Raw genomic sequence first — 25,483 nt, 5'->3', positions numbered from 1 at the left:
GAAAGGTATCCTATCTGATTCTTTTAGCATAGCGAACGGGACACAGCAGCAGGGCTGCTCTCTTTCCGCTCTGATTCTTGTTCTAACAATCGAGTCCTTTCTTAGATACGTTTGGGCTAATGGGAATATTAACGGAATAAAAATTCTCTCCTCTACACACAAAATTGACACTTACGCGGATGACCTCCTTTTCTTTATCACCAAGCTAGAATCTCGCTCCCTAATCTAATGGCAGAATTCCGCAGCTATTCTTGCCTCTCTAACTTCAAAATTAATTTTTCCAAATCGGAGGCTCTGGATGTTGGTCTTCCTCCCTTGCTTGTGAGTCACTAAGGGAGCTTTTAGTTTTAAATGGGCAGTGCAAACGTTGGGCTAGGAATAAAGATTTTTGCATCCCTTCTGATGTTATACCAATGCAATTTCTCAGAACTTATTAAAACTATAAGAGCAGACTGTGAGAGGTGGTCCAAATCTAACTTTACCTGGATTGGTAAGTTCAACATGGATATCCTTCCGAAAATATTATATTTGCTACAGGCCCTGCTTATCTCAGTCCCTTAAGCTTTCTTCAAAACAATAAATGCATTTCAAACAGCCTTTATCTGTGCTGGCAAGGGAGCTAGGTTTAAACGTACTGTCCTGTGTAGACCCAAAGTTGAAGGGGGTATTGGCCTCCTGAATCTCAAGCTGTACCACCTGACTTCCCACCTGGCGCAGATTGTTGACTGGTGTAGAAACAAATATAACAAGGCATGGGTCCAGATAGAACAGAGCTTTTCAGACTTCTCATTATGCACCCTCCCATGGGCCGCCTCTGCTGCCCCATCCTCTTGAAAGCGCATCCTACAATTGGGCCCTGACTAAAAATTTGCTTGGATCCGTTAGTTGGCAGGGTGGCGATTTCCCCTCTCTCGAATCTTGCACCAATTCTCAGGCACCCCAGCTTCAGTCCTGGCTCTTCGGATCCCATTTTTAGGGCATGGAGTAGGGCAAGTTTTGATAGAGTAGCGGGGTGCAGTAGGGACTCGGAGTGGCCCTCACTTGAAGAGCTAATTGCTTGCTTCAGATCCGGCGCCAGTTGGTAACTGGAGAAGATCCCAACTGAAGCATTTCTTGAACACACTTCCACCTAAGCTGCAGTTTTTGAGGGATAAGACTCTTTTTGAATCCACTTGCCTAGCATCAGGACCTATCCGACATACACTCTGAATGTCCTACTCCCTGTTAGTCTCGCCCCAGATCAGCCACCTCCCCCCTACACTCTGCAATAGGAAAGAGACCTAGATGTAACCTTCTTACTGGAACAGTGAGCCAGCATATTTCGTCTAGCCTATAAGGGGTACTTTGCACACTATGACATCGCAGGTGCGATGTCGGTGGGGTCAAATTGAAAGTGACGCACATCCGGCGTCGCTGTCGACATCGGAGTATGTGAATCCTTTTTACTACGATTAACAAGCGCAAATGCGTCAAAATCGTATGATCGGTGTAGCGTTGGTCATTTCCATAATTTCGGAAGGACCGATTTTACAATGTTGTTCCTCGTTCCTGCGTCAGCACACATCGCTATGTGTGAAGCCGCAGGAGCGAGGAACATCGCCTTACCTGCGTCCCGGCTGCAATGAGGAAGGAAGGAGGTTGGCGGGATGTTTATGTCCCGCTCATGTCCGCCCCCTGCTTCTATTGGCCGCCTGCCGTGTGACGTCGCTGTGACGCCACACGACCCGCCCCCTTAGGAAGGAGGCGGTTTGCCGGCCAGAGCTACGTCGCAGGGCAAATAAGTGCATGTGAAGCTGCCGTAGCGATAATGTTCGCAACGGCAGCTATCACAAGATATCGCGGCTGCGACGGGGCGGGGACTATCGCGCTCGGCATCGAAACCATCGGCTTGCAATGTCTTAGTGTGCAAATTACCCCTAAGACCTCCTTTAGCTCGAGATTACAGGAGGCAAATTACAAACTTCTCTCACACTGGTACAGAGTCCCCTCTTGTTTATACACAGTTTCCGAAAGTGGACCCAATATGTTGGCGGTGTAGCGGGGCAGAGGGTACTTTCCTACACATCTTTTGGAGTGTAGTGTGTTGCAGCCCTTCTGGACAGGAGTGAGTCAGATTATCCGCAAAATAACGGGCTATGTGGGAAAAATGGGGCCGGCATTATATCTACTGCAGCACAGCGAAATGTCGGCTTCGGCATACAAACGTTCGCTCTTGATTTTTAATTATGGCGGCCCGCTCGTGTGTGCCTCTTAACTGGAGAAAAGTTACCTATCCCACCATGTCACAATGGATCGAGAGGGTTAACGACATTATGCATATGAAGAACCTGACATCTTCGTTCCTGGACACTTATGATAAGCTCTAGGCCAACCTGGTACTATTAGCTCGACTTCCAACAGACAGACGAATATAAGGAGGCACTGAGATAAACTGAAAGAGATACCTTGTGGATGAAAGTGTTCTGAGAGATGGCACTTGCCCCCACCCCCCTCTTCGTCCCCCTTTTTTTCCCCTTTATCCTATCTCTCTGCTCTTCCTATAGTTCGTTCTTTCTTTGTTCTCTCGCTATCTCACTCTTTTCCACTATTTTTCCTTACTTAAGGCCCCGTTACACGCTACAATTTATCTGGCGATCTCTAAAACGATGTGACACGCCCAGATCATTGATATGTTTTGCCGAGATCGCACATAGGTCGTTTATTAGTGGTCACAGGTACACATCTCACCAACGACGCAACAGCGATCAGCGATATATTGTTTTACAAAGGCGGTCTTTTTAATGTTGTTCGTCGTTGGCAGGGTGTCAAACGGACCAATATGTCGGCTGTGATCCAAATGACGAACGATATTTTGAAACTGAACGACGTGTCAACGATCAACGATTTTCAACCTATTTGCGATCGTTCAGAGTCGCACGTAGGTGTCACAAGCAACAACGTCGCTTACGATGGCGGATGTGCGTCATGGAATCCGTGACCCCAGCGACATATCGTCAGATAAATTGTAGCGTGTAACGCCGCCTTTACTCTCTCCCCTTCGGTTGAGCTGTTTCGTCTTTTAACTGTTGGGGAATTGGGGGCTGTCGTAGCTCTGTAAAACCTTTTAACAGTCCAGTTTATATCTTGTTTTACCTAAAATGGTTTGCCTTCTTCTATGTGTAATGTATCTCATTTTGTTCACTGATGTCAAGTTAAATAAAGAATTATAAAAAAAGAATAGAATAGAAGTTGACTCAGGATGTCTTGCATGAGAGAATCATAGCACAATGTCAGGAGAAGATGGTGAACAAAATTTCATTTTCTCTATTGTGTGAGTCTGTGGAAATTGGACTGAATATCATGTGAGTGCAGTCATATGATTTTTACAAATCACAGCATGCTGTGTTTTTTTCTCATTCTGAATTGGCATGATTAAAAAAAACACTGATTGCAACTACCCCATAATATAACATTGGTCCGAGTGCTATCCACTAAAACATCAGATAGCACCCATCTGAGTTATACAGTGGTGTGTGCGAGCCCTAACTTATATATCAACACACCTTGGAGACTGCACCTAATTGTTCTTGTGCTCAAGTGCTTTCTTTCTTTTCCATAGACTGTTTTCTGTTTCCTTTCTGAAATTGTACATGCTTTCTCTACTCTCTACACTCTGGAGATGAGTGTACAACCTCTTGGTGCTCTCTCTAAGGGGCACTTTGCACACTACGACATCGCAAGCCGATGCTGAGCGCGATAGTCCCCGCCCCCGTCGCAGCTGCGATATCATGGTGATAGCTGGCGTAGCGAACATTATCGCTACGCCAGCTTCACATGCACTCACCTGCTCTGCGACGTCGCTCTGGCCGGCGAGCCGCCTCCTTATTAAGGGGGCGGGTCGTGCGGCGTCACAGCGACGTCACACGGCAGGCGGCCAATAGAAGCGGAGGGGCGGAGATGAGTGGGACGTAAATATCCCGCCCACCTCCTTCCTTCCGCATAGCTGGCGTGAGCCACAGGACGCAGGTAGGAGATGTTCCTCGCTCCTGCGGCTTCTCACACAGCGATGTGTGATGCCGCTGGAACGAGGAACAACATCGTAACGTCTGTCATTTCCAAATTATGGAAATGACCAACGCTACACCGATGATACGATTACGACGATTTTGCACTTGTTAATGGAATCAAAAAGGCTTTACACACTACGATATCGCCTGCGACGCCGGATGTGCGTCACTTTCAATTTGACCCCACCGACATCGCACCTGCGATGTCGTACTGTGCAAAGTGCCCCTTAGGCCATGTTCAGTATTTAATCAGTATATTACATCAGCATTTGTTAGCCAAAATCAGGAGTGGAATAATCAGAGGAAAAGTATAATAGAACCACGAGCACCACTTGTGCAGTTTTTACCCACTCCTGGATTTCCAATGCTGATGTAAAATACTGAACGTGTGAACGTAGCCTTACACAGAGTGCGGCATCAGAGCTGAGTAGGAACTCTGACTAATTATCACTTTTGCGGAGCAATCAGCTAGATAATTGTACATTCTGCAGCGGCAAAATGTTGAACATTTTTAATTAACTCAAATTGAAAAGTTTCTCAGTTTGCATTTTTTCAGAATTAATAAACAACGTGCACAACACATCAGAATTCTCATAGACTTGCTGGCATAAAGATAAACCTGCAGATTTGGGCCATAATCTGCACCGAATCTGCATAAAAAAAATGCATTGTGCGCACATAGCCCTATAGTTTCAACAAAGTGAATGGGATTTACAAAAATCTGCCCACCCTGCTTCTTTTTTACTCATCGTAAACTGACCTGCGGTGCACGTTTCAAATCCACAGTATGTCAATTTCTCTTATTCGTATCCTGAGTTTTCTGTGTACATTTTCTCCATAGATTTAATTTTCCCCAATAATGTGTAAATCCATGGGTAAAAAACACACTTGTGTTTTTACAGTGTTTCCACAGTGGAAATGTTTCAAAAACGCATGTAATCCACATATAAATATATTAGTAAAGTTTTGCTAAAGCCAAATACCAGGAAGATCAAAAACAAAGCAGCTTTATATAAAGCTTGACACACCAAAAATAGATAAAACTGCAGTGTCAAAACCCATTAAAAATGAATGATCAAAAATGAAGTGAAAAAACCCATAAAGTAACCTAAATGAAATAGTAGATGCAAAAATGGTGCAGAAAATCTACAACATTAAAAGCTCATCATGGGAACGCAGCCCAAGTCACGTTTTTAGTAAGAGCTTCTATGACTTTACAATCTTCTGCCAGTGAATATTACTGTACACTCACAGAACTTTTGGAAACATTTGGGAGTGGTGCATATGTTTTATTATTTTCCCTAGTTTGATAGTTATATTGCATAGTTATGTTATTTTCTTAAGTTCCAATAAAGAACATATTTGTCAATTAACATCTTAAAATGTAGACCATGCCACAGTTTTACTGACAAGTGACTCCTGTAAATGTTTAAAATTTTTAGTGACTGTACATTTAGTTATCAGAGAAATTTTCTAGAACAGCTTCTGTTTCCAGATGTGTAGTATCAACTATGTCGCAGCCCTTCCCCTGATTGACAGACTCTCAATCCAATTTGCCGAGAGTAAATGTCCAACTTTTACATAAATTTGAAGTCTAGCTTATTAACTTATTTCCCATCACTTATATTGTAATCTACAAATGGGCAAATAGTAATTATTTGTGTTCGGATTGTTTGTAGCGAATCCTAAAGTACTATTCCAGTATTCGTATCTAATAGCGAACCTAATACAAGTCAATGGCAAACTTGAGCGTTTTTCTTGTCGTGACAAATACTGGAATAATAGTACTTGATGTTTGGTAAGCATTGTTCGACTACAAATAGTTACTATTCGCCCATCTCTAGCAATAACTTATTCTGTAAGAGATTGTAAATGTTGGTACTTTTTTGTGACCATGAACCAGTGCCCCATGGAGAATAAAAGCACCAGATTTTCTCCTCCTGGACAAGTGCAGTTCCAGCGATGGAACTCATTAGCGACTGCTTTGCTCACATGACACACAAACTCCGCAGACACAGCGTTGACATAATTGGAATGACGCTAGCCCCTATAGGTGAGTACGTTTTTTTTTTTTTTCATTTTACCTGGGGCACTTTTGCATTAGGAAGGTGCTCTTTTATTAAATACACTGCTTGCCACTTGGACTAAAGAAAATACAGCAATATATGTTGGCAACTTAAAGGGGTGGTTCACCCATATTTTTCATTGTCTAGATCGATATTATATTGAGAAACAATGTTTCTCTCAAATACCTTGTGTTGGCAATAGTGACTGTGAGAGGCGCTATTGCAGACCGCTGTTCCCCGCTCCAGTGACGTCACGTCAAGTGCCGCACACGTCACATCCGTGCAGGCGGCTGCATTCTTCCAGACTCACTGAGCTGTGGGCGGTGTTTCACCGCTGTCACAGCCCATCTGCTCCCTGCTCCCCCCCTCCCTCCTCCCTCCTCCTTCACAGCAGAACGCTGCAAGCAAGAGACGCGACGCGCTGTGCTGTGAGGGAGGAGGTGTGCTGTTTTATGTTCACTGACACATTCACTTGAATGGGTGAGTTCTACCAGAAAACACACCAGACCAGGACATGTCTGTAGGTCAGCAAAAAAATGCTCCTGATTAGAGATTAGCGGATCCATGGAAGTTCGGCTCGTCTGGATCAGCTGCACTTTTGAAAAAGTTTCGGTTTGGGACCCGGCCTTGACCTGAACCCCAATAGATATTACTAATTGGGCTCTTTATATACAGTATTGTTTGGGTGCCATTACATATGATCACACTGTTGTTACCCCCAGTGAGAGCTGATCAAACACTGCAATCAGCACAGCGATGCTCGCAGGAGTAGTTTTCATATGTAAAGCACCTGATGTACGAACTCGAACTGTTTTTTTTTTTTTTGTAAAGTTTGTGTTTTGTACAAACACTGAACCTCAGGTTCGCTCTTCTATAGTCCTGATTCATCATTGCATTTGCATCTGTTTTTGTCTAGTTTTGGGCATTGTGTTTTGCTTTTTGCAATTCATTATTGTATTTGCTCCCTTTTTATACTCTCCTGTTTTTTGGGGTTTTCTTTGCTCGCCTGCTTCTATCTTTGTGCTCCCCTGTTTTTTCCCCCAATTTGTGGCTGGAGTTTAGTGATTCCATACCTTTTCACTTGATTAATCAATTTCAACTTAATAGGTTGCAAAACTCATGGCAACTCCTTTCCCACTGGTGTATTTTTGAGTATGTCAATATTTTAAAGCAATTTTTTGCGAAACATGACTTTTCGTGCTAAAAAGTGTAAAAGCAGTTCGACAGGAAAATGACTATTTTTTTACTTTGCACTAAATTTATGGATCGTGTGCTCTATTTGGAAGAATTTGGCTCTAAAAATGGCATCTAGCCCTTGTGCATCCTGTCTGTAGATGCCGAAAAGGCATTTGACAGGGTGCACTGGGGATTTTATGTTTTTGGCACTAGAAAAGATGGGTCTGGGGGAGCGTCTGTTGAACAGAGTAAAATCTTTATACAGTGCTGGCCAAAAGTATTGGCACCCCTGCAATTCTGTCAGAGAATACTCAGTTTCTTCTTGAAAATGATTGCAATCACAAATTCTTTAGTATTATTTTCTTCATTTAATTTGTTTTCAATTAAAAAAAAAAATAATTGTCATAAAGCCAAATTGGATATAATTCCACACCAAACATTAAAAAGGGGGTGGGCAAAAGTATTGGCACTGTTTGAAAAATCATGTGATGCTTCTTTAATTTGTGTAATTTACAGCACCTGTAACTTACCTGTGGCACCTAACAGGTGTTGGCAATAACTAAATCACATAAATTTCAGCCAGTTGACATGGATTTAAGTTGACTCAACCTCTGTCCTCTGTCCAGTGTGAGAAAGCTGGGTCTCCCTCATGGGTCTTCCAGGAGGACAATGACACAAAACATACTTCAAAAAGCACTAGAAAATGGTTTGATAGGAAGCACTGGAGACTACTAAAGTGGCCAGCAATGAGTCCAGACCTGAATCCCATAGAACACCTGTGGAGAGATCTCAAAATGGCAGTTTGGAGAAGGCACCCTTCAAATCTCAGGGACCTGGAGCAGTTTGCCAAAGAAGAATGGTCTAAAATTCCAGCAGAGCATTGTAAGAAACCGATCGATGGTTACCGGAAGCGGTTGTTCGCAGTTATTTTGGTTAAAGGTTGTGCAACCAAGTATTAGGCTAAGGGTGCCAATACTTTTGTCTGGCCCATTTATGGAGTTTTGTGTGAAATGATCAATGATTTGATTTTTGTTTCATTCTCTTTTCTGTTTTTTCATTGCAAGCAAAATAAATGAAGACAATACTACCAAAGAATTTGTGATTGCAATCATTTTCAAGAAGAAACTGAGTATTATCTGACAGAATTGCAGGGGTGCCAATACTTTTGGCCAGCACTGTATACAGTGCTCACTGCCAGGGTATGGGTTAATGGGGCCCTTTCGTAACCGTTGGAAATTTGAAATTGCACGAGACAGGGGGTGTCCCCTTTCGCCTCTTCTATACATCATTACTATGAAATATTTGGCGGTGGCCCTAAGAGATAATGCATCCATTAAGGGTATTAATACGGCATCTAGGGAACACAAATTAGCACTCTTTGCTGATGATCTTCTTCTGTACATTACTTCACCTTTAATCTCCATACCCAACATTCTATCAGAAATGAAAACATTTGGTTCCTTAAGTAACTTTAAAATAAATAACCACAAATCAGAGATGTTGGATGTGTCTCTACCTTCTTCTCTAAGGCTATGTGCCCACAAGAGCTTGCTCCTGCGGATTTTGCTGCAGAAAACATGCGGATTTATCTGGATTTTCTAGATAAATCCGCAGGTTTCAGCAAGTACAGACACTCCCTATGTTACCCTATGGGACATGGGGAGTGTCTGTGTCCATGCTGCGGAATGTGTGGCTGCGGAATATGCTGCGGATGTCCCGCAGCCGCACATAACTGCATGTCAATTATTCCTGCGAAAATACCTGCGGAAATCCCGGACCTACACTATGGAGATAGAGGCTGGGACTTCCGCAGGTAAATCACATGAATAACCGCAGGTTTACGGCAACAATTCCACTGGAATCCCTCAGCTATGTATAGCTGCGGATTCCGGGGAAGTGCTGCGGGAAACCTGCGGCTGTACCTGCGGATATATCCTCAGGTACGAGCTCCCGTGGGCACATAGCCGAAGGACTCCGCTTCAGTCCTCGCTCCCCTTTAAGTGGAAAAAAAGACTCACATACTTAGGTTTTCAGATACCGGCAGACCCAGCGCAGCTTTACTCACTAGATTATATCCGTATTTTCAAGCAAGTTGAAATAGACTTCAAAAAATGGAACAGGTTGCAGCTTACTTGGATTAATGCAGTAAAAATGGACACGTTGCACAAACTATAATATTATTTTCAAACCATACCACTTAGATTGCCGGCCTCTTTCTTTTCCCGTCTAAAAACAATGATAACACAATTTGTGTGGGCTCATAAACTCCGTTGTATATCTTACAACATTCTAAGTAGGTCATGGGGTGCAGGAGGGATGGGTCTCCCTGACTTTCGCCTATATAGTTTTGCTTCTTTGGGAGCTTGCTCTTAACCTGGGTTCACACATAGCGACAACGATGTCGCTGTTACGTCACCATTTTCTGTGACGTAACAGCGACCTTGTAAGTCGCTGTTATGATCGCTGCTTAGCTGTCAAACACAGCGACGCAGCAGCGATCATAACGTCGCTACATGTGCAGAGAGCAGGGAGACGCGCACACTGCTTAGCGCTGGCTCCCTGCTCTCCTAGCTACAGTACACATCGGGTTAATTAACCCGATGTGTACTGCAGCTACATGTGCAGGGAGCCGCGCACACTGCTTAGCGCTGGCTCCCTGCTCTCCTAGCTACAGTACACATCGGGTTAATTAACCCGATGTGTACTGCAGCTACATGTGCAGAGAGCAGGAGCCGGCAGCACAGGCAGCGTGAGAGCGGCGGAGGCTGGTAATGAAGGTAAATATCGGGTAACCACCTTGGTTACCCGATGTTTACCCTGGTTACAGCTTACCGCAGGTGCCAGATGTCGGCTCCTGCTCTCTGCTCGCTTCATTTCGTCGCTCTCTCGCTGTCACACACAGTGATCTGTGCGTCACAGCGGGAGAGCAACAATAAAAAAACTAACCAGGGCTGTGTGTAACGAGCATGTGTAACGAGCAGCGATCTCAAAGCAGGGCCAGATCGCTGCTCAGTGTCACACACAGCGAGATCGCTAATGAGGTCACTGTTGCGTCACAAAAACAGTGACTCAGCAGCGATCTCGCTGTGTGTGAAGCACCCCTTGGACCTATTCCATTCCGGAGATCAACAGAGCTGGGTGGAAGTGGAGAATGGCTTGTCTTCTTTAGATCCTATAGCCGTTTGGTGGGGGGGGTACGAGCTTTGGGTGGAGACCCTGGGTCTCTTCCCTTCATTATTAAGCAGCTTACGACCTTTGTTTCTAGAGGAGCTTTGGAATTAGGTCTTACCTCTGTTCCTGGGCCACTCACCCCAGTCTTTGATAACCTGGACTTCAGAGCAGGACTTACGGCACATACATTTCTTCATAAGGTCAGGAGGGACAGGAGGACACCAGCACACTCAGTCTCAGTTTTGTATGACCTGTTTGGAATCCACAAATGTGGGGTTGCGTGCCGGCCGGGATACGTTAGGAGATGGGAATCAGAGTGGGGCTGCTCCTTTTCACAGGAAGAACTGGGGAAGATTTTCCTTCTGGTAAGTCCTCATTGAACGCAGTATCCCAGGAGAGGAGCTATAAGGTGATGACTCGGTGGTATAAATGCCCGGTCGTGATCCATGCTGTGTTCCCCTGTGTTCTGGACACATGCTGGAGGTGCGGCCTGGAGAGTGGCACGTTCACACACATTTGGTGGTTGTGTCCAGAAGTGCGACACTTCTTGGATGATGTGTTTTATCTACATAACAAGCTGTTAATTAGACAGGTTGAACCCTCTAAGGAGTTGGCGTTGCTCTCTCTGGGAGACATTACGTTGGCAGGCTTCAAGAGGGGTCTTTTGAGACATTTGCTTACAGCAGCTAGGAACCTGATTCCTAGACGTTGGAGACAAGCTGAGGCCCCATCTAAAGTGGATCTGGTAACTAAGTTTAATGATATCTGCAGGATGGAGACCTTGGTAGCTCAGGTGGTGGGAAATACAGAAAAGATCAATGAGGTGTGGTCGCCTTTCGAGAGTCCCCGAAGTGGGCCTCTGGTTGCGTCAGTAGCGGATGGGTATGTTGTGTGTGTGTGGGGTGGGATGAGATGTCGGACCAGGTGAGCATGATCCCTTTTTTCCCATTCCCTTTCCTCTTTCTGTTAATTTATTCTTGCCTCTGAAATATCTTTCTTCTTGCTTCTTACTCCTTTATCCTTATATTTTCTGCTTTCATATTTTTTCTCTCTGTAATAGAATTGAAATTTGGTCAAGGTCGGTTGAATTATTCCCTTAAGGCTGGGGCCACACGGGCACTACTGCGATCCACTTGCATGAGACTCGGCTCGTGCTGGCAGTACAGCAGAGCCGAGTGTCATGCCTGTGTCCTTGCAACTGAGGTCCGTTCGTGCGAGCAGACCTCAGCTGCGGGGGGCGGGCCGGCACTCAGGAGGGGAGGGAGGGATTTCTCTCCCTCTCTACTGCGTAGCCAGCTATTGACATTCTCGCACTGCACTAGCAGTACACCGGTGTACTGCGAGTGCAGTGCGATTTTTCTCTCGCCCCATTCACTTGAATGGGTGCGAGTGAAAGAGACTCAGCTTACAATCGCAGCATGCTGCGATTGTTTTCTCAGTCCGATTAGGGCTGAGAAAATAATCGCCCATGTGTGCTGACACACAGGCTAGAATTGGTCCGAGGGGAATGCGATGTTTTATCGCACTCCACTCGCACCGATTTTCTCGATGTGTGGCTTAGCCCTAAGGCACAGTTTATTAGAATTGTTATTTGTAATACCAGCATATGACATGACAACGATTGTATGTGATTTGACTGTTCTTTATTTCAATAAAAATTGATTTTCCTAGAAAAATGGCATCTATTTCTCACAAGGTATTAAAGGAAAGTAACTGAAAAACAACAACCTGCAAAAAATGAATCTGGGCCAATCTGTTTATTTCATTAAATTAATTTGATGTCAGTTAAACTGTAAAAGGATCCTGAGAGCTGGCATATGTTTTTTTAATCAAATGGTTCTTAGTCATTGAACTTTCCCTCAGTTAGGAGACACAGCCATACTTTTACATTTATACATAATATTAAAGTATTAAATAAATATTCAAAAGATCATATCGATTGGTGTTCATGCTTCTAATTTAAATATCCACCCAGCTTTTCTGGGTTGTGAGGTGCATGGCATTGATCCCTTCTTTTAATGACGTGGGGCTCTTTCAATGCTATTAACCTTTTAAACTATCAAAGCAACTACTAAAATATAACCTTTAATGAAACACTTTAAAATCAGTATATAAAGTGCAGTGCAAAAAACAGTGCAGAAATCACGAGAATAATGTATAGAAAAACACGAGAATAATATAAAAAGGATAGATCTCACCCAAATCTTCACAGTGGGCAGACCATTCGCCACCAAAAGATGGAGGCGGATACGACTGTAACACAGAGGTAGGGTCCACCCTGCTCATCTGACCACAGCGGTGTGCAATTTTACATACCTGCCATTGCAGGCTGTATTTCTTTCGTCACCCTTGAGGTGATTTATACTTGCCACTACAGGCTATTGATTTAATTTATCTCCCCTGATGCACTCTCTATTTAAAACCTGAGAGGGAAACGCGTTGGGAGGGTTCCCTTTTTGTATCCAAGGTAGCTTTCATTACTTGGGTGCTGCCCTTGTAAGGGCAGAAGTATCTGCATGGGGCACGACAGGGGTAGGACTTCACTATCTGATTGGACCCTACCTCTGTGTTTTAATTAAAGGTTATATTTTAGTTCTTGCTTTGATAGGATTAGTAATCCAGGACTTTGGGCAATCTTTTTCTGTGTGGCAGAATTGCTATATTCCTAACCTTTAAACTACTATCATCGCCAGCAGGAACATTTAAAAAAAAAAAAGCAGTGATGTGCCTGAAAAGTTACATGGGTTTTAGTCATTACAAATATGTTTACTGATGTGTTTTCTTAAAAGGTCTCTGTATAATATGTACTTTTTCCAATCCATTGTAGAGATATAGGCAATCAATGTATTTAGTAGATGAGTTAATTTTCGTAAAGTATAAATGGGTATTTTCAGTCAGTTTTTAATGGGAGAGTGTATTTCTTCCTGATGTATGATGTTGACCAAAGATAAGCAGGCAGCAAAACTCAAGAGAAAGATTAACATGTCCCCACCATAGCTCAGAGCAAGCTGCTCCTGTGTGAGCTACATGAAATAACAGCCCAGATTTCAGTGCAGAAAGATTACATGTTGCTGTAAGCACAGTGGACATACAGTAAGTGTGATTACTGATATCTTTGAGTTTTCATCTCAAGGCAGTTCTGGGGATGAAAGGACAGTTAAATTGAGCTTAGGTGTGTCACATTACATATTACATACCCTTCTATCAACTATCCTCTTCTCATTGCACAGTCAGCTCTAATGTACTAACCCTCATGCCTGTCTGGAGATGAGAGTTCAAAGATGTCCATAATCACACATAACTGTTGTACTTATGCATTTTAATCACTTTTCATTGAGCTTAAGTAAGTTGAGAGGAGGCGCTATGTGAAGAGTAGAAATAATAGATGGGTTTAAAATGTGATACAGCTAATCTCACACAAGAGAAAGCCTGTGCTAAGTTACGGTGGTGGCATGTTCGTCTTTTCCCCCCAAGAGTTGCTTCTTGCTTACGATTGATCAACATCATATAGGGGGAAGAAGTACATTCCCCATTGAAAACTGTCTGATAACTCCCACTTTGAACTTTATAAAAAGTTAACTCATTAGCTACTAAATACATTGTTAATATCTCTGAAATGGTCAGTGGTGAAAACACTGATACAGTTGTGCTCAAAAGTTTAAATACTCCGGCAGTTTTTTGCTTTCTTGGCCTTTTTTCAGAGAATATGAATGATAACACAACAACATTTTTTTCCCCACACATGGTTAGTGGTTGTGTGAAGCTATTTATTGTCAATCTACTGTGTTTTCTCTTTTTATGTCATAATGACAACCAAAAACATCCAAATGACCCTGATCAAAAGTTCACATACTCCAGTTCTTAATACCGTGTATTGCCCCTCTAAAATCAATGACAGATTGAAGTCTTTTGTGGTAGTTTTGCATGAGGCTCTTTATTTTCTCAGATGGTAAAGTTGTCCATTCTTCTTGGCGAAAGCCTCCAGTTTCTGTAAATTCCTGGGCTTTCTTGCATGAACTGCGCGCTTGAGGTCTCGCCAGAGTGGCTGAATGATATTGAGGTGAGGACATTGAGTAGCCACTCCAGAACCTTGACTTTGTTCTGCTGTAGCCAATGACAGGTCAACTTGGCCTTGTATTTTGGATCGTTGTCATGTTGGAACGTTCAAGCACATCCCATGCACAGCTTCCGGGCTGATCAGTGTACATTTGTCTCCAGTATTTGCTGATAATGTGCTGCATTCGTCTTTCCTTCAATTTTGACCAAGTTTCCTGTGCCTTTGTAGCTCCCCTGTACACATCCCCACATCATCAGCGTTGCACCTTCATGCTTTACAGTAGGAATACTGTTCCTTTCATCATAGGCCTTGTTGACACCTCTCCAAATGTGACGTTTATAGTTGTGGCCAAAAAGTTCGATTTTGGTCTCCTCACTCCAAATTACTTTGTTACAGAAGTTTGGAAGCTTGTCTCTGTGCTGTTTGGCCTATTGTAAGCAAGATACTTTGTGGCAGATGAGGTAAAGTATAAAAATTATTTTTTATTGTATTTGTTTCAATGGCACAGGGTTCATGGAGATAGCAGACATTACGTGTTTCAGACAATTGTGCCCTTATTCATAGTCTGAAAAAAAAAATGCCCATACCTCATTCCCATTTCCCTGGTGCTCTGCTCCGGCCTCCAGTGCACTGACTTTTTGCACAGCACACACGATGATGTGATGTCATAGTATCTGCTGTGCCTTACGTTGATTGGTGGAAGACGGAGCCAGCGCCATTGTCCTCCACCAATGGCACATCTCTGTCAGCATCTTGTGGATGAAGATAGCTGAGACATTGGGAAGTAGGCGGCAGGGAGGGCAAAGTGTGGTCTGCAGTGCACTATTTTAAGGTCTTTGGCTGTTTCAGGCCTTGGAAGGAGTGGGACAGCCAGAGGGGCAGATGTGGCTCACGGGCCATACTTTGCCCAACACTTGTTAAGGGTATTCATTTTTTTTATTTACCTATTTAAACATACACAAACAAGTAAAGCATATTGTCAAACATCTGATAGAAATTAAGCGGCATTTTGCATGCATATCATAGCAAAAGCATGACATTACAGTCTAGAGGATAAGCCTTAACGGAAACATCTGCATATATTTTATAACATTCTTTTGCTGAGTGAACCATTCATTTTAAGCAGTCTAAAATTGTTGTGTATGGGCTCAATAGAAAGTCTTTGGGCTTGTAATCTGCTCTGAGAGGTCATGCTGGAGGTCAGTACTTCTGCCACATGAGCTCAGCACCTCTGCTTCTATAACTGAGGACTTCGGAACAGTCTGGTCAGTGGTCGATGGTGATCTCCGCCAATATGCAATGTATTTTAACGTGTAGGTGCTGTTACAGTATAGAATCTCATACAAGCTCCTGATTACAAATACACATTGGCCCAATGTTGGTTGAACATATTGACGAGATTTACTGATAGTCTAATGTGCGTGGGGGCTTCTGATTCTTAACAAATAGATGATGCCGGGGGAGATAAGTATCCAGCATTTCAAATTTCAGACTACCGATTAATTTTGTTTTCTAAGAGAGAAGTGATCAGAAATTTATGTCATCATCTCTCTCATAGAAAACCAAGAAGAACTTTGCAGACCAAATGTTCCGGTGTGTGGAGGTGTCGGGCAAGACCGCTTCTGGCCGAACCACCTCTCAGCCGACAGCTATAATAATAATATTTATTCACTTATATAGCGCTATTAAATCATCAGCACTTTACATACACTGGCAACACTGTCCCCATTGGGTTTTCTTTGTGGTGGAGGCAGTATTGCACATCAGTTTCCGGCTAGGTTCGCACACTGCGTCTTTTTGACGCTGCGTTTTTGTGCGTTTTTGGCCGCTAAAAACGCACAAAAATGCACCTGCGTCGAAAAAACGCGTCAAAAAACACATGCGTTTTTACCGCGATTTGGTGCGTTTTTGGCTGCATTTTGCTGCGTTTTTGATCTCTGCGTTTTGCTGCGTTTTTCAAATGCATTGCATGGGCGGAAAACGCAGAAAAACGCAGGAAAGAACAGACATGTCCATTTTTTTTTTTTAACTCAAAGACGCAGGTAAAAAAAACAGATGTGTGCGGACAGCAAAAATGAAAACTCATAGACTTTGCTGGGGAAGCAAAGTCCTGCAGTTTTGAGGCCAAAAACGCACCCAAAAAACGCGCAAAAACGCCGTGAAAAACGCACTGTGCGCACATAGCCTACCTCTTAGTTTAAGATTCTATCTACTCTGCAGCATCCAACAGCCATTTACCAGCACAGACAAGGACAACATTTACTAATCATGGCACATGCTGTGCCAAAGACGAGAGAATAGTTGGCTAGGTTCTCACTACATTTATTTAAAGATACACACCAAATTTTTAGCAAAATATATTTTCATGACGCCTATAAGTAAACATAAGTTTTATATAGTATGCGGATTTTTTTGCCTTCAGTTGATTAATTTTTCCTAAATTTAGTCTAGTGGTCTTTAAATTTATGGCACACTTATCAACTGGAGTAAGGAAAAATGTGTCATTTACTCTGTAAAATAACTATTATTTGTTCATAGTCATTATGAAAAGATGTTTTGCCAAATAACTTTCTAGGATTTTTAACAAATGAAGGAAAAGTTGCAAACATTTGCACCAATTTAGCACAAGTTCAGTGGTGTAATTATTAAGAATTTCTTGTTCTGCCACAGTTGTAAACATTTTGCTACTTATGTGCCTGTGTTCACTGCCTAATTTTTGTCTTATGGGCAGCAAAATCGTATAGTAAAACATTCACAAGTGTAGGATACTTTTCTTGCCATCCTTCCACTGTTTTGTTCCCCCAATTGAAGTTAGTAATATCACTCTATTTCCCAGTTATATATTGTAGTAAAAAGTGGCTGAACGCTTTTATTTTTACCACCTTCTATGTCTTAAAGATCTGTTATCCATAGTATTTGTGCGACAATCTATTTCCAAATATCCTACTGATTATAATGATTAAAACCTCACTGTGGGGGCGCTGCTGGTCTCTGCACTCATCCGGGTACTCTGAAACCGCCCACTGACAGTGCGCACTGCTCTGTTGCCAACTCTACTGATCTGAGGCTTCAACACACAGCGCACTGTCACAGTACAAATCGAACAATGACAGCCGACAGGGACCAGACCAGCCCCTGAAACAAATGCCACTGATGTTGCTCCACTTCACGGTAGGGACAAAGGGTGTGGCAGTGACCACAGTCTCTGCCCCCTGATGATGGTATCAATATCCCTGAAGTCATGAAAGGGCAGGGAATTTGTTAAAGCAACCGTATTAGAAATAGTGTAGATTGGGCCAAGAAATAGAGATTTAAATTTCTTCAGCCTTCGGATCATCCCTTTCAGGTCATCTTTTACATATGATGTGGGAACTAATCCTACAACTTTTATATTTTTTGTTACTATGCAGCCAACTTTTCAATTTGCTTTGTTTTGCAGAATAGGTCTTCTCATCCAAGATGCATATGGACTGTTCAGTGAGCTTCAAGTTCAATTTGTGAACACCACTATTGATGACATGAGGAAATACTGCGAAACATTGGAAGGCAAAACATGTTGTCTCTTAGGAATAAAGGTCTTGCAGAGACTCACACGTGGAAGGTCAGAATACCTTTTTAACAACATTATGTATCAGACAGTCAATCATTCACTCAACTAAAACTATATAAATCTGAAAAAAATCTCCTATTCTAAACACCTTGCTTTAATAATTTAGTTATTGGTCGTGAGTTATAGCTGGTTTTATTGTTTGTTCTTATTTTCAGCAGTGTTCGCAAAGCTGCATGGTTATGAGGTCAAATATCCACTGTTTCCCTTTTGACTTAAAATAAAGGCACATGTTCGGCTTCTTTCACGCATCAGTTTTTTGCCATCAGTTGCAATCTGTCGAAATGTTAAAAAAATTGATCCAGCGCTGGATTTATTTTTTCTCATTGACTTGTATTCATTGACTTGTATATGCGACGGATGGCCTGATGGATCTGTTGAAAAATCTCTTTGCGGCCGACGGAAGCGACGTCCAGAGGAACGTTTTTTGTCACCACCAAAAAAACGGATAGCGCTGGATCCGTCGCTGTCCATCATCTTTTAAAATGGAAGCCTATGGGCGCAGAATCCATCCTGTGACGGAATCCAGCGTCGGATTCAGTTTTGTTTAAACAGCGCATGCTCAGATGGGGTAAAACAGTGTCTGGCTGAACAAATCGCTCTCTCTCTCTCCTTTCACATGAAAAAATAAAATTATACGACAAATCCGGTTTTTTGACAAGATCCATTGCATCCGTTTTACCACAATCGGCGATGGATCCGTTGCATCAGTCACAAGATGGATTGTGACTGATGCCAAAAACTGATGTGTGAAAGAGGCCTAAGATGCCAACCAAAGCAACAATACTTAAAATTCAATACAAATAAGTTGATTATCCATATTCTATTCCAATGCAGTGCCATCCTCTCTGCCCCATATGCATTTCACATTCTGCTTCTTTCGGGGGTCACTGATGTATTTTCCTGCGGTCCTTTAAAAACCTGCTCTGAGTGATAGTGGTGCCGCTGGTTGATATGGCCATGCACGGTGAAACCTGCTCTACAACAAGACTCAACTTCCAGCTGTCATACTAAGGTGCACATGTCGGGCAGTGAGTGTCTCCTAATGACATCACAGACATGCACTTCCAACTCAAGAAAGCTCCTAAGGACCAGCTGGTCAGGGGAACCATGCATGTCCACCCAGAGGCCAATTTATTATGGCCTATAAATGTCTCCATATTATGTGCTACCAATGTATCTATGATTAGTAATACCCATCATTGTACCTAAATCTGATTTAGAGTGCTTGTGTGCAACAAACCAGTGAAAGTACATGTATAATCTTTTGCAGAAACATGATTCTATATAGTTTTCCTTTACACATGAAAGCCTCAACCAAGGTATGAACATTTAAAATAAGTCACAATGGTTTGCCAGATCTGTTGTGCAATGGATCCACTTTACCTCAGTGGTGTCTGTCTTGTATCTTAGTGGTGTCTGACACTTTGAAAGGAATTTCTGATGGAGATTGCTTTCCCAATATAACTAATATGCAAAATGGTACTTTATACAGTCTGGTACTGAAAAGTGTCACATGTAGATGAAGTCTTCTACCTGCTGCTGGTCTTCTGTCACATGTGAAGTCTTCTGTCTTCGGTCCCATTGGCTTCGGTCCCATTGGCTTTGGTCCCATTGGCTTCGGTCTCATAGGGTTCTGTCACTTGTGGAGTCTTCTGTCTGATAGTCTTCTGTGACTTGTGAAGTCTTCTGTCTGATAGTCTTCTGTGACTTGTGAAGTCTTCTGTCTGATTGGGTGAATGGATTGTTTTATATTGAAAGAGAAAGAACAGGAATTGTATAAATTACTGTATCGCAGAAGAGAAGTGTTGGTGTAGGATTACAAATAATTTAAAGACTTTGCTTTTCATAATATTAATACATTTATAACACTGAAACATGTTACCTAAACAAGAAACAAATGCTTTCTTCAGAGTAACAAATACTGGCTGATATTCAAGACTGTTTTCTTGACAGTTCAACATTCTTTTCAGCACAGGCAGAACATCTAAAACGTTTTCTGGCTTCATTCCACAATGCAGCTTCTTAATTAACGTTAGATTATCCTGATACACGCTATCTTGAAAAACAAACAATAATTTATATGATGGTGAAAGCTAAAGAAGGAGAAATATAGTTCTTAAATGGTGACTGTTTCCATAGTGCAATACACAGTACTGCTGATCTTGGATATTCCATAGGGGCTGTATAAAAATATAGAACAGTTAGCCTATAATAACTCAGGTCAACAAAAAATATTTTTTGTAATCATCGCAGGTGAATTGAACTTTTCTGAATCATCTTTTTGTCCTGATTTAAAAAATGTGTATAGTTTTTCTGCAGCATGTACAGTTTCCATGGAGCAGCATCATTATTATAAGGTATAGGACATATACTGGCGACATTAAAAAAAACAGTAATCTACATATCAGAAAAAAATGCTTCACCTTACAAAAGTTTTTATTGAACCAAAATAATTTCACATGCAAAATAGAAACCAAAATATGAGCAGAAATTAAAAGTGCTTGACTTTAGACTGTCATTGATACGATTTTTCAGGGTTGTCCCTATATAACATCCAACAGTAATCTGCCATCATTGAGTCATTCCAAAAACCCTGGTAGCAGTGTTCCATTACTTTAATGTCCAGGTGAAACCGCTCGCCTTGTTCATCGCTTACATACCCAAGATTTTGAATGTAGAACTCTAAATGTGAATGCAAAAAGTGCATTTTCAGAGCCATGTGACATCCAAGATACTGGTATGCATTTAGCAGTTCCTCAACACCTTCAACATATTCTGGAGATTTATTTTTTCCCAAGACGTTTTCACAGATCCATTTGAAGCTTTTCCAAGATCTCAATTCCTTATCGTTTAGAGTTCCTTCAAACACATCATCTCTATTAAGCTCTCTAATCTGAGGACCAACAAATACCCCTTCCTTCAGTTTTGCTGGTGAAATGCTGAAGAATTTCTATGAAATGTACTGGAACCCTTGTGAATTTGTCTTTGCCATGGCTTTCACAAAGTCTTTATGTTTAATCTTTCTTTATTAAAGTAAACAAGACAATTTACAGGGAAAAAAAAGAAGATTCAAATAATTGATTACTTCATGTCAACTTACAGAGAAAAATATAAGCCACGTACTAACTAACATATCCTCTCTTACTAACTACCATAAGGCACGCATAGGACATGTAACCACATTTTATAATACGAACAGTCTCCTTCCAAAGGAGAAATATGCCTCAACCAAAACGAGGCCACTGCCGAAAATAATTAGAAGATTTAACTAGAACCAGAAAGAAAATAAAGTAGCAAACGGGAAAGATAAGGAAAAGAAAAGAAGGGAGGAGGGGGGAAGAAGAGCAGCAGAAAGGGAGGGAGGTAAGGCATGGTAGGGATTACTTCCCCAGTACTCCGGCTGCTACATTGTACTAACGTAACACAGTTTGAATTAACAATAAGGTTCTGAAATGGTAGGGAATCAAGAGCCAGGGTCCAGGGGGTCTAGATCCTAAGGAATTTATCCACTGAGTAATTGGTCTCTGCCGTGAGGGACTCCATCCTGTGAATGATGGCCATCTACGCAAACCACTCCCTCACAGATGGCACCCCAATCGATCTCCAGTATCTCGGGATTACCATGCGTGCCGACGTAAGACAGTATCTCAGGAGGCCCGCTTTCTGTGATTTAAGTGATCCCGGGAGAATTGAAAGCAATGCCATCTGAGGGGAACCTACCAACTGCTCTTCGCAAATCACAGAGTATGCCTTGAACACGGACTTCTAGAAAGGCTGTATCAATGGACAGTCCCACCAGATATGCAGCATTGTCCCCCTCTCCCGTCTGCACCTCCAGCAACTATCTGAAACCCCAGGAAATATTGCGTGTAGAGTATCCGGGCACCTGTACCAACGGGTCAGAATCTTATCATTTTTTTTTTTGAGCGGCGCAGGCGATGGAAAATTTATGGGTGAGGATAAAGGACTTTTTCCAGTCCTCCTCAGGCATCGGATTCCCCAAATCTCTATCTCTATACCCCAAATTCACTTCTCGATATATTTAAGGTCCCCCATGTCCGCCTCTGTAGTCAGGAAGGAGTAAACCAGAGACAAAAGATGCCCGGGAGAATCATCCCGTAAAAATAATTGTTCACATTTTGTGTGCGGGGCCGCAAAAAGCCCAAGTCTGTTATCAGCCATCAAAAAGGACCTAAGTTGAAGGTATTCCAGCCAAGCCGTTGGATGCCGACCCTCTGGGAGCAAAAGGATCGAAAAGGGGGGCACCTCCAAACCATGCAAAGTCTGGGCTATCCGTGTGTCCTCGCTCCTCCTCCAACATAAGAAACACTCAACTTCCACCCCTGGGGGGAACTCCAGGTTAGAGAAAAGCAGTGAGAGTGGACCAGGACCCTCTGAGAGAGATCCCCGCCTGCACTCAACGTCCCAGACCCTCAGCGATGCCCTGAGAAACTCCGCCTCCCCATCTATCCATCCCCTCCACAGCGGTGTGATCCACAGGAGGAACCGCAGGGGTGTTTCAGAGCAGACCTGCTCCAGACTCACCCATTGTTTACTGTTCCTATTAAATTGCCAATCCAGTAGTCTCAGCAGAAGGGATGCCTTGTGGAATTTTTTCAAGTTCGGCAAATCTGCCCCCCCTCTCCCTTAACTCTACTCAACACTCCCATTCCCCACCCGAGAGCTCCTCCCTCCCCACACAAATTTGTTAATAATTGAGCTTTCACAAAGTTTTTAATCAATCACAACTTTATATGTAATGGAGATGGAAAGATTTTTCTTGGAGCAACTAAAAGATTATGCTGAACATTGTCTCTACCTGGAGCATAGAGGTTTCTCTGTCCCCAATCACGACGAACATAATGCTCTACTGTATTTCTACTGTCCCATAAACACTAGAAGCAACAATATTTTGTGAAACCTCCTTGCATTACCATTAGCAGACCAGTCACTTTCAAATCTCCACAGATATTCCATTTATGATGCTTATATTGAATAGCATGCAAAACAACTGAAACATTTTCATAACTTTCCTTTAGATGACATGAGTGAGCAATAGGCATTGATGGTTTCATATTTCCATTGTGAAGAAATACTGCTTTTAAACGTCTCTGGGATGAGTCAATTCAATAAACAATTGCCAATCTGCAACAAAATACTCTTGATTCAGTTTTTCAAAGAGACCATTTACATTTTAACAATACCTCATTTTGGTCCATCATCTGTGAAAAATTGTGTTAAGGTACCGTCACACTAAGCGACGCTCAAGCGATCCAACCAGCAACCTGACTTGGCAGGGATCGCTGGAGCGTCGCTACACGGGTTGCTGGTGAGCTGACACACAGGCAGATCTCACCAGCAACCAGTGACCAGCCCCCAGCGACGCATGGAAGCAATGCTGTGCTTGGTAACTAAGCTAAATATCAGGTAACCAACCCGATATTTACCTTGGTTACCAGCACACACCGCTTTGCGCTGGCTCCCTGCACTCCTAGCCAGAGTACACATCGGGTTAATTACCCGATGTGTAGTCTATGTGTGCAGGGAGCCGGCACTGACAGCGTGAGAGCGGCGGATGCTGGTAACGAAGGTAAATATCGGGTAACCAAGGAAAGGGCTTCTTGGTTACCCGATACTTACATTGGTTACCAGCATCCGCAGAAGCCGGATCCCTGCTCACTGCACATTCAGTTGTTGCTCTCTCGCTGTCACACACAGTGATGTGTGCTTCACAGTGGGAGAGCAACAACTAAAAAATTGTCCAGGACATTCAGCAACAACCAGCGACCTCACAGCAGGGGCCAGGTTGTTGCTGGATGTCACATACAGCAACATCGCTAGCAAGTTGTGCCTCAGCAGCGATGTTGCTAGCGATGTTGCTTAGTGTGATGGTACCTTTAGAGTGTTACTTCTGTTTTTGTAATAACACACTTTGACATCATCATGAAGAAGATTCTTCTGTTTCAACCGAGATGCAAGAAGTTCAGCTTTATCTTTTCACAATGAAAGGTCTCTGATGAGATCATTTAATTCATGCTGAGTAAAGCGTTCTGGAAGCTCGGCTGCTCCATCAGGTACATATTCATCTTGACTTGAGGTCTCCATGTCTTTGCCAGTAGCTTCAGTTCCATAGTCTTCATATTTTACTTTATTTTCATCCAATCCAGACAAGAGTAGTACAGGAACTGGCAAGGTACCATCATGTGGAACTGGCCTAATCAGAGATTCAAGGTCAGGGTAATTAATCTTATGTTTGTTCTTTGTAGAAAAGCCCTTCAGTTTGACAAAACAAAAGTAGCAGTCATCACTATGATTTGTGTGTTTTTTCCAAATCATGGGAACAGCAAAATACCATAGCCACTTTCCTCATATTCACCCAGTCACAAAGATAATTTTAACAACTTGAGCATATTACATGAGGGGCCCAGCTTTTGTCTTGATCACCAAGTGGAGATTTAAAGTACATCTGGTACGTCTTTTTAATATCATGAGTGATTCAACGTATTTGTCCCTTTTTGGTGTAAAAGAACCACAGACATAGCAAAATCTGTTTGGATGACTGATACATTGTTGGGACATTTTTCTCCTTTAAATCAGAGCAAACAGTAGAGTAAGTTCAGTTCAATGGTGGTGACAAACTAAAAAAAATGTGATGAGCCAACCGACTCTATGTAGATATTTCCTCAGAGATCTCACATATGCCTTCCCTTCTATCTCCCTCTGGCAGGGCTCAGATCCCTGTAGAGGTCTGTCTCCTGTCAGTCTCACATACTAGTCCTTGCGTCCATCACCATCCTTTTCTGACTGACTAAAATCTTACCGCCTCATAACAGTTAGCTCCTCCCATGACGTGACTTTCCGAGAAACAGTCATTGGTTGACTACACTGTCAATACTCCTTCCCATAAAACGCACTAAGACCTTTACTGATGTTGTCCCTGTAAGAAAATTTACAACTAAGACAAGCAAAGAAATGGGAGTATCATAGGAAAAACCACATACATTAAAAATACAGAAATAACGCAATATCAAAAATACTTCTATCTCAGAAACTTTGTGATAGAACAAAACTAAGCATATCTTTCGAATCAGCACATCAAACTCCATAAAACAGACATATTACCTTTACTGATGATTTTTTTGTTTTGACCAGTGTAATTCCAAAGGAACACAAATTCAACTATGCCAACATGACTGAGAACCCTGCTTGCAACTTTACAATAATCTATGATTAAATATGAGTCACATGAAAGCTAAAATGTGCTTGTGTTGTGTGGGCAAGCTATTTTGTTTATAATAAATAAGGTTCTCCATGTAATTCTGCATGAGTTGGTTACCAGCTAATGTGTGTATAAATA

At 42.4% G+C, this 25,483-nt stretch overlaps 1 protein-coding gene across 1 annotated transcript in view; it reads left to right on the top strand.

Moving 5' to 3' along the window:
• SPIDR (scaffold protein involved in DNA repair) overlaps positions 1 to 25,483 on the top strand; it is a 667,795-nt gene that overhangs the window by 515,440 nt on the left and 126,872 nt on the right. The window contains exon 11 of the mRNA XM_075353290.1: positions 17,956 to 18,117. Within this exon, the coding sequence (XP_075209405.1) occupies positions 17,956 to 18,117 (162 nt within the window). The remainder of the gene's footprint in view (positions 1 to 17,955; positions 18,118 to 25,483) is intronic.

Source organism: Anomaloglossus baeobatrachus, chromosome 6 (assembly GCF_048569485.1).
Source record: "Anomaloglossus baeobatrachus isolate aAnoBae1 chromosome 6, aAnoBae1.hap1, whole genome shotgun sequence".
NCBI lineage: Eukaryota > Metazoa > Chordata > Amphibia > Anura > Aromobatidae > Anomaloglossus > Anomaloglossus baeobatrachus.
Note: the sequence above shows the minus strand (reverse complement) of the source record. Positions and strands in the feature narration are given on the sequence as shown.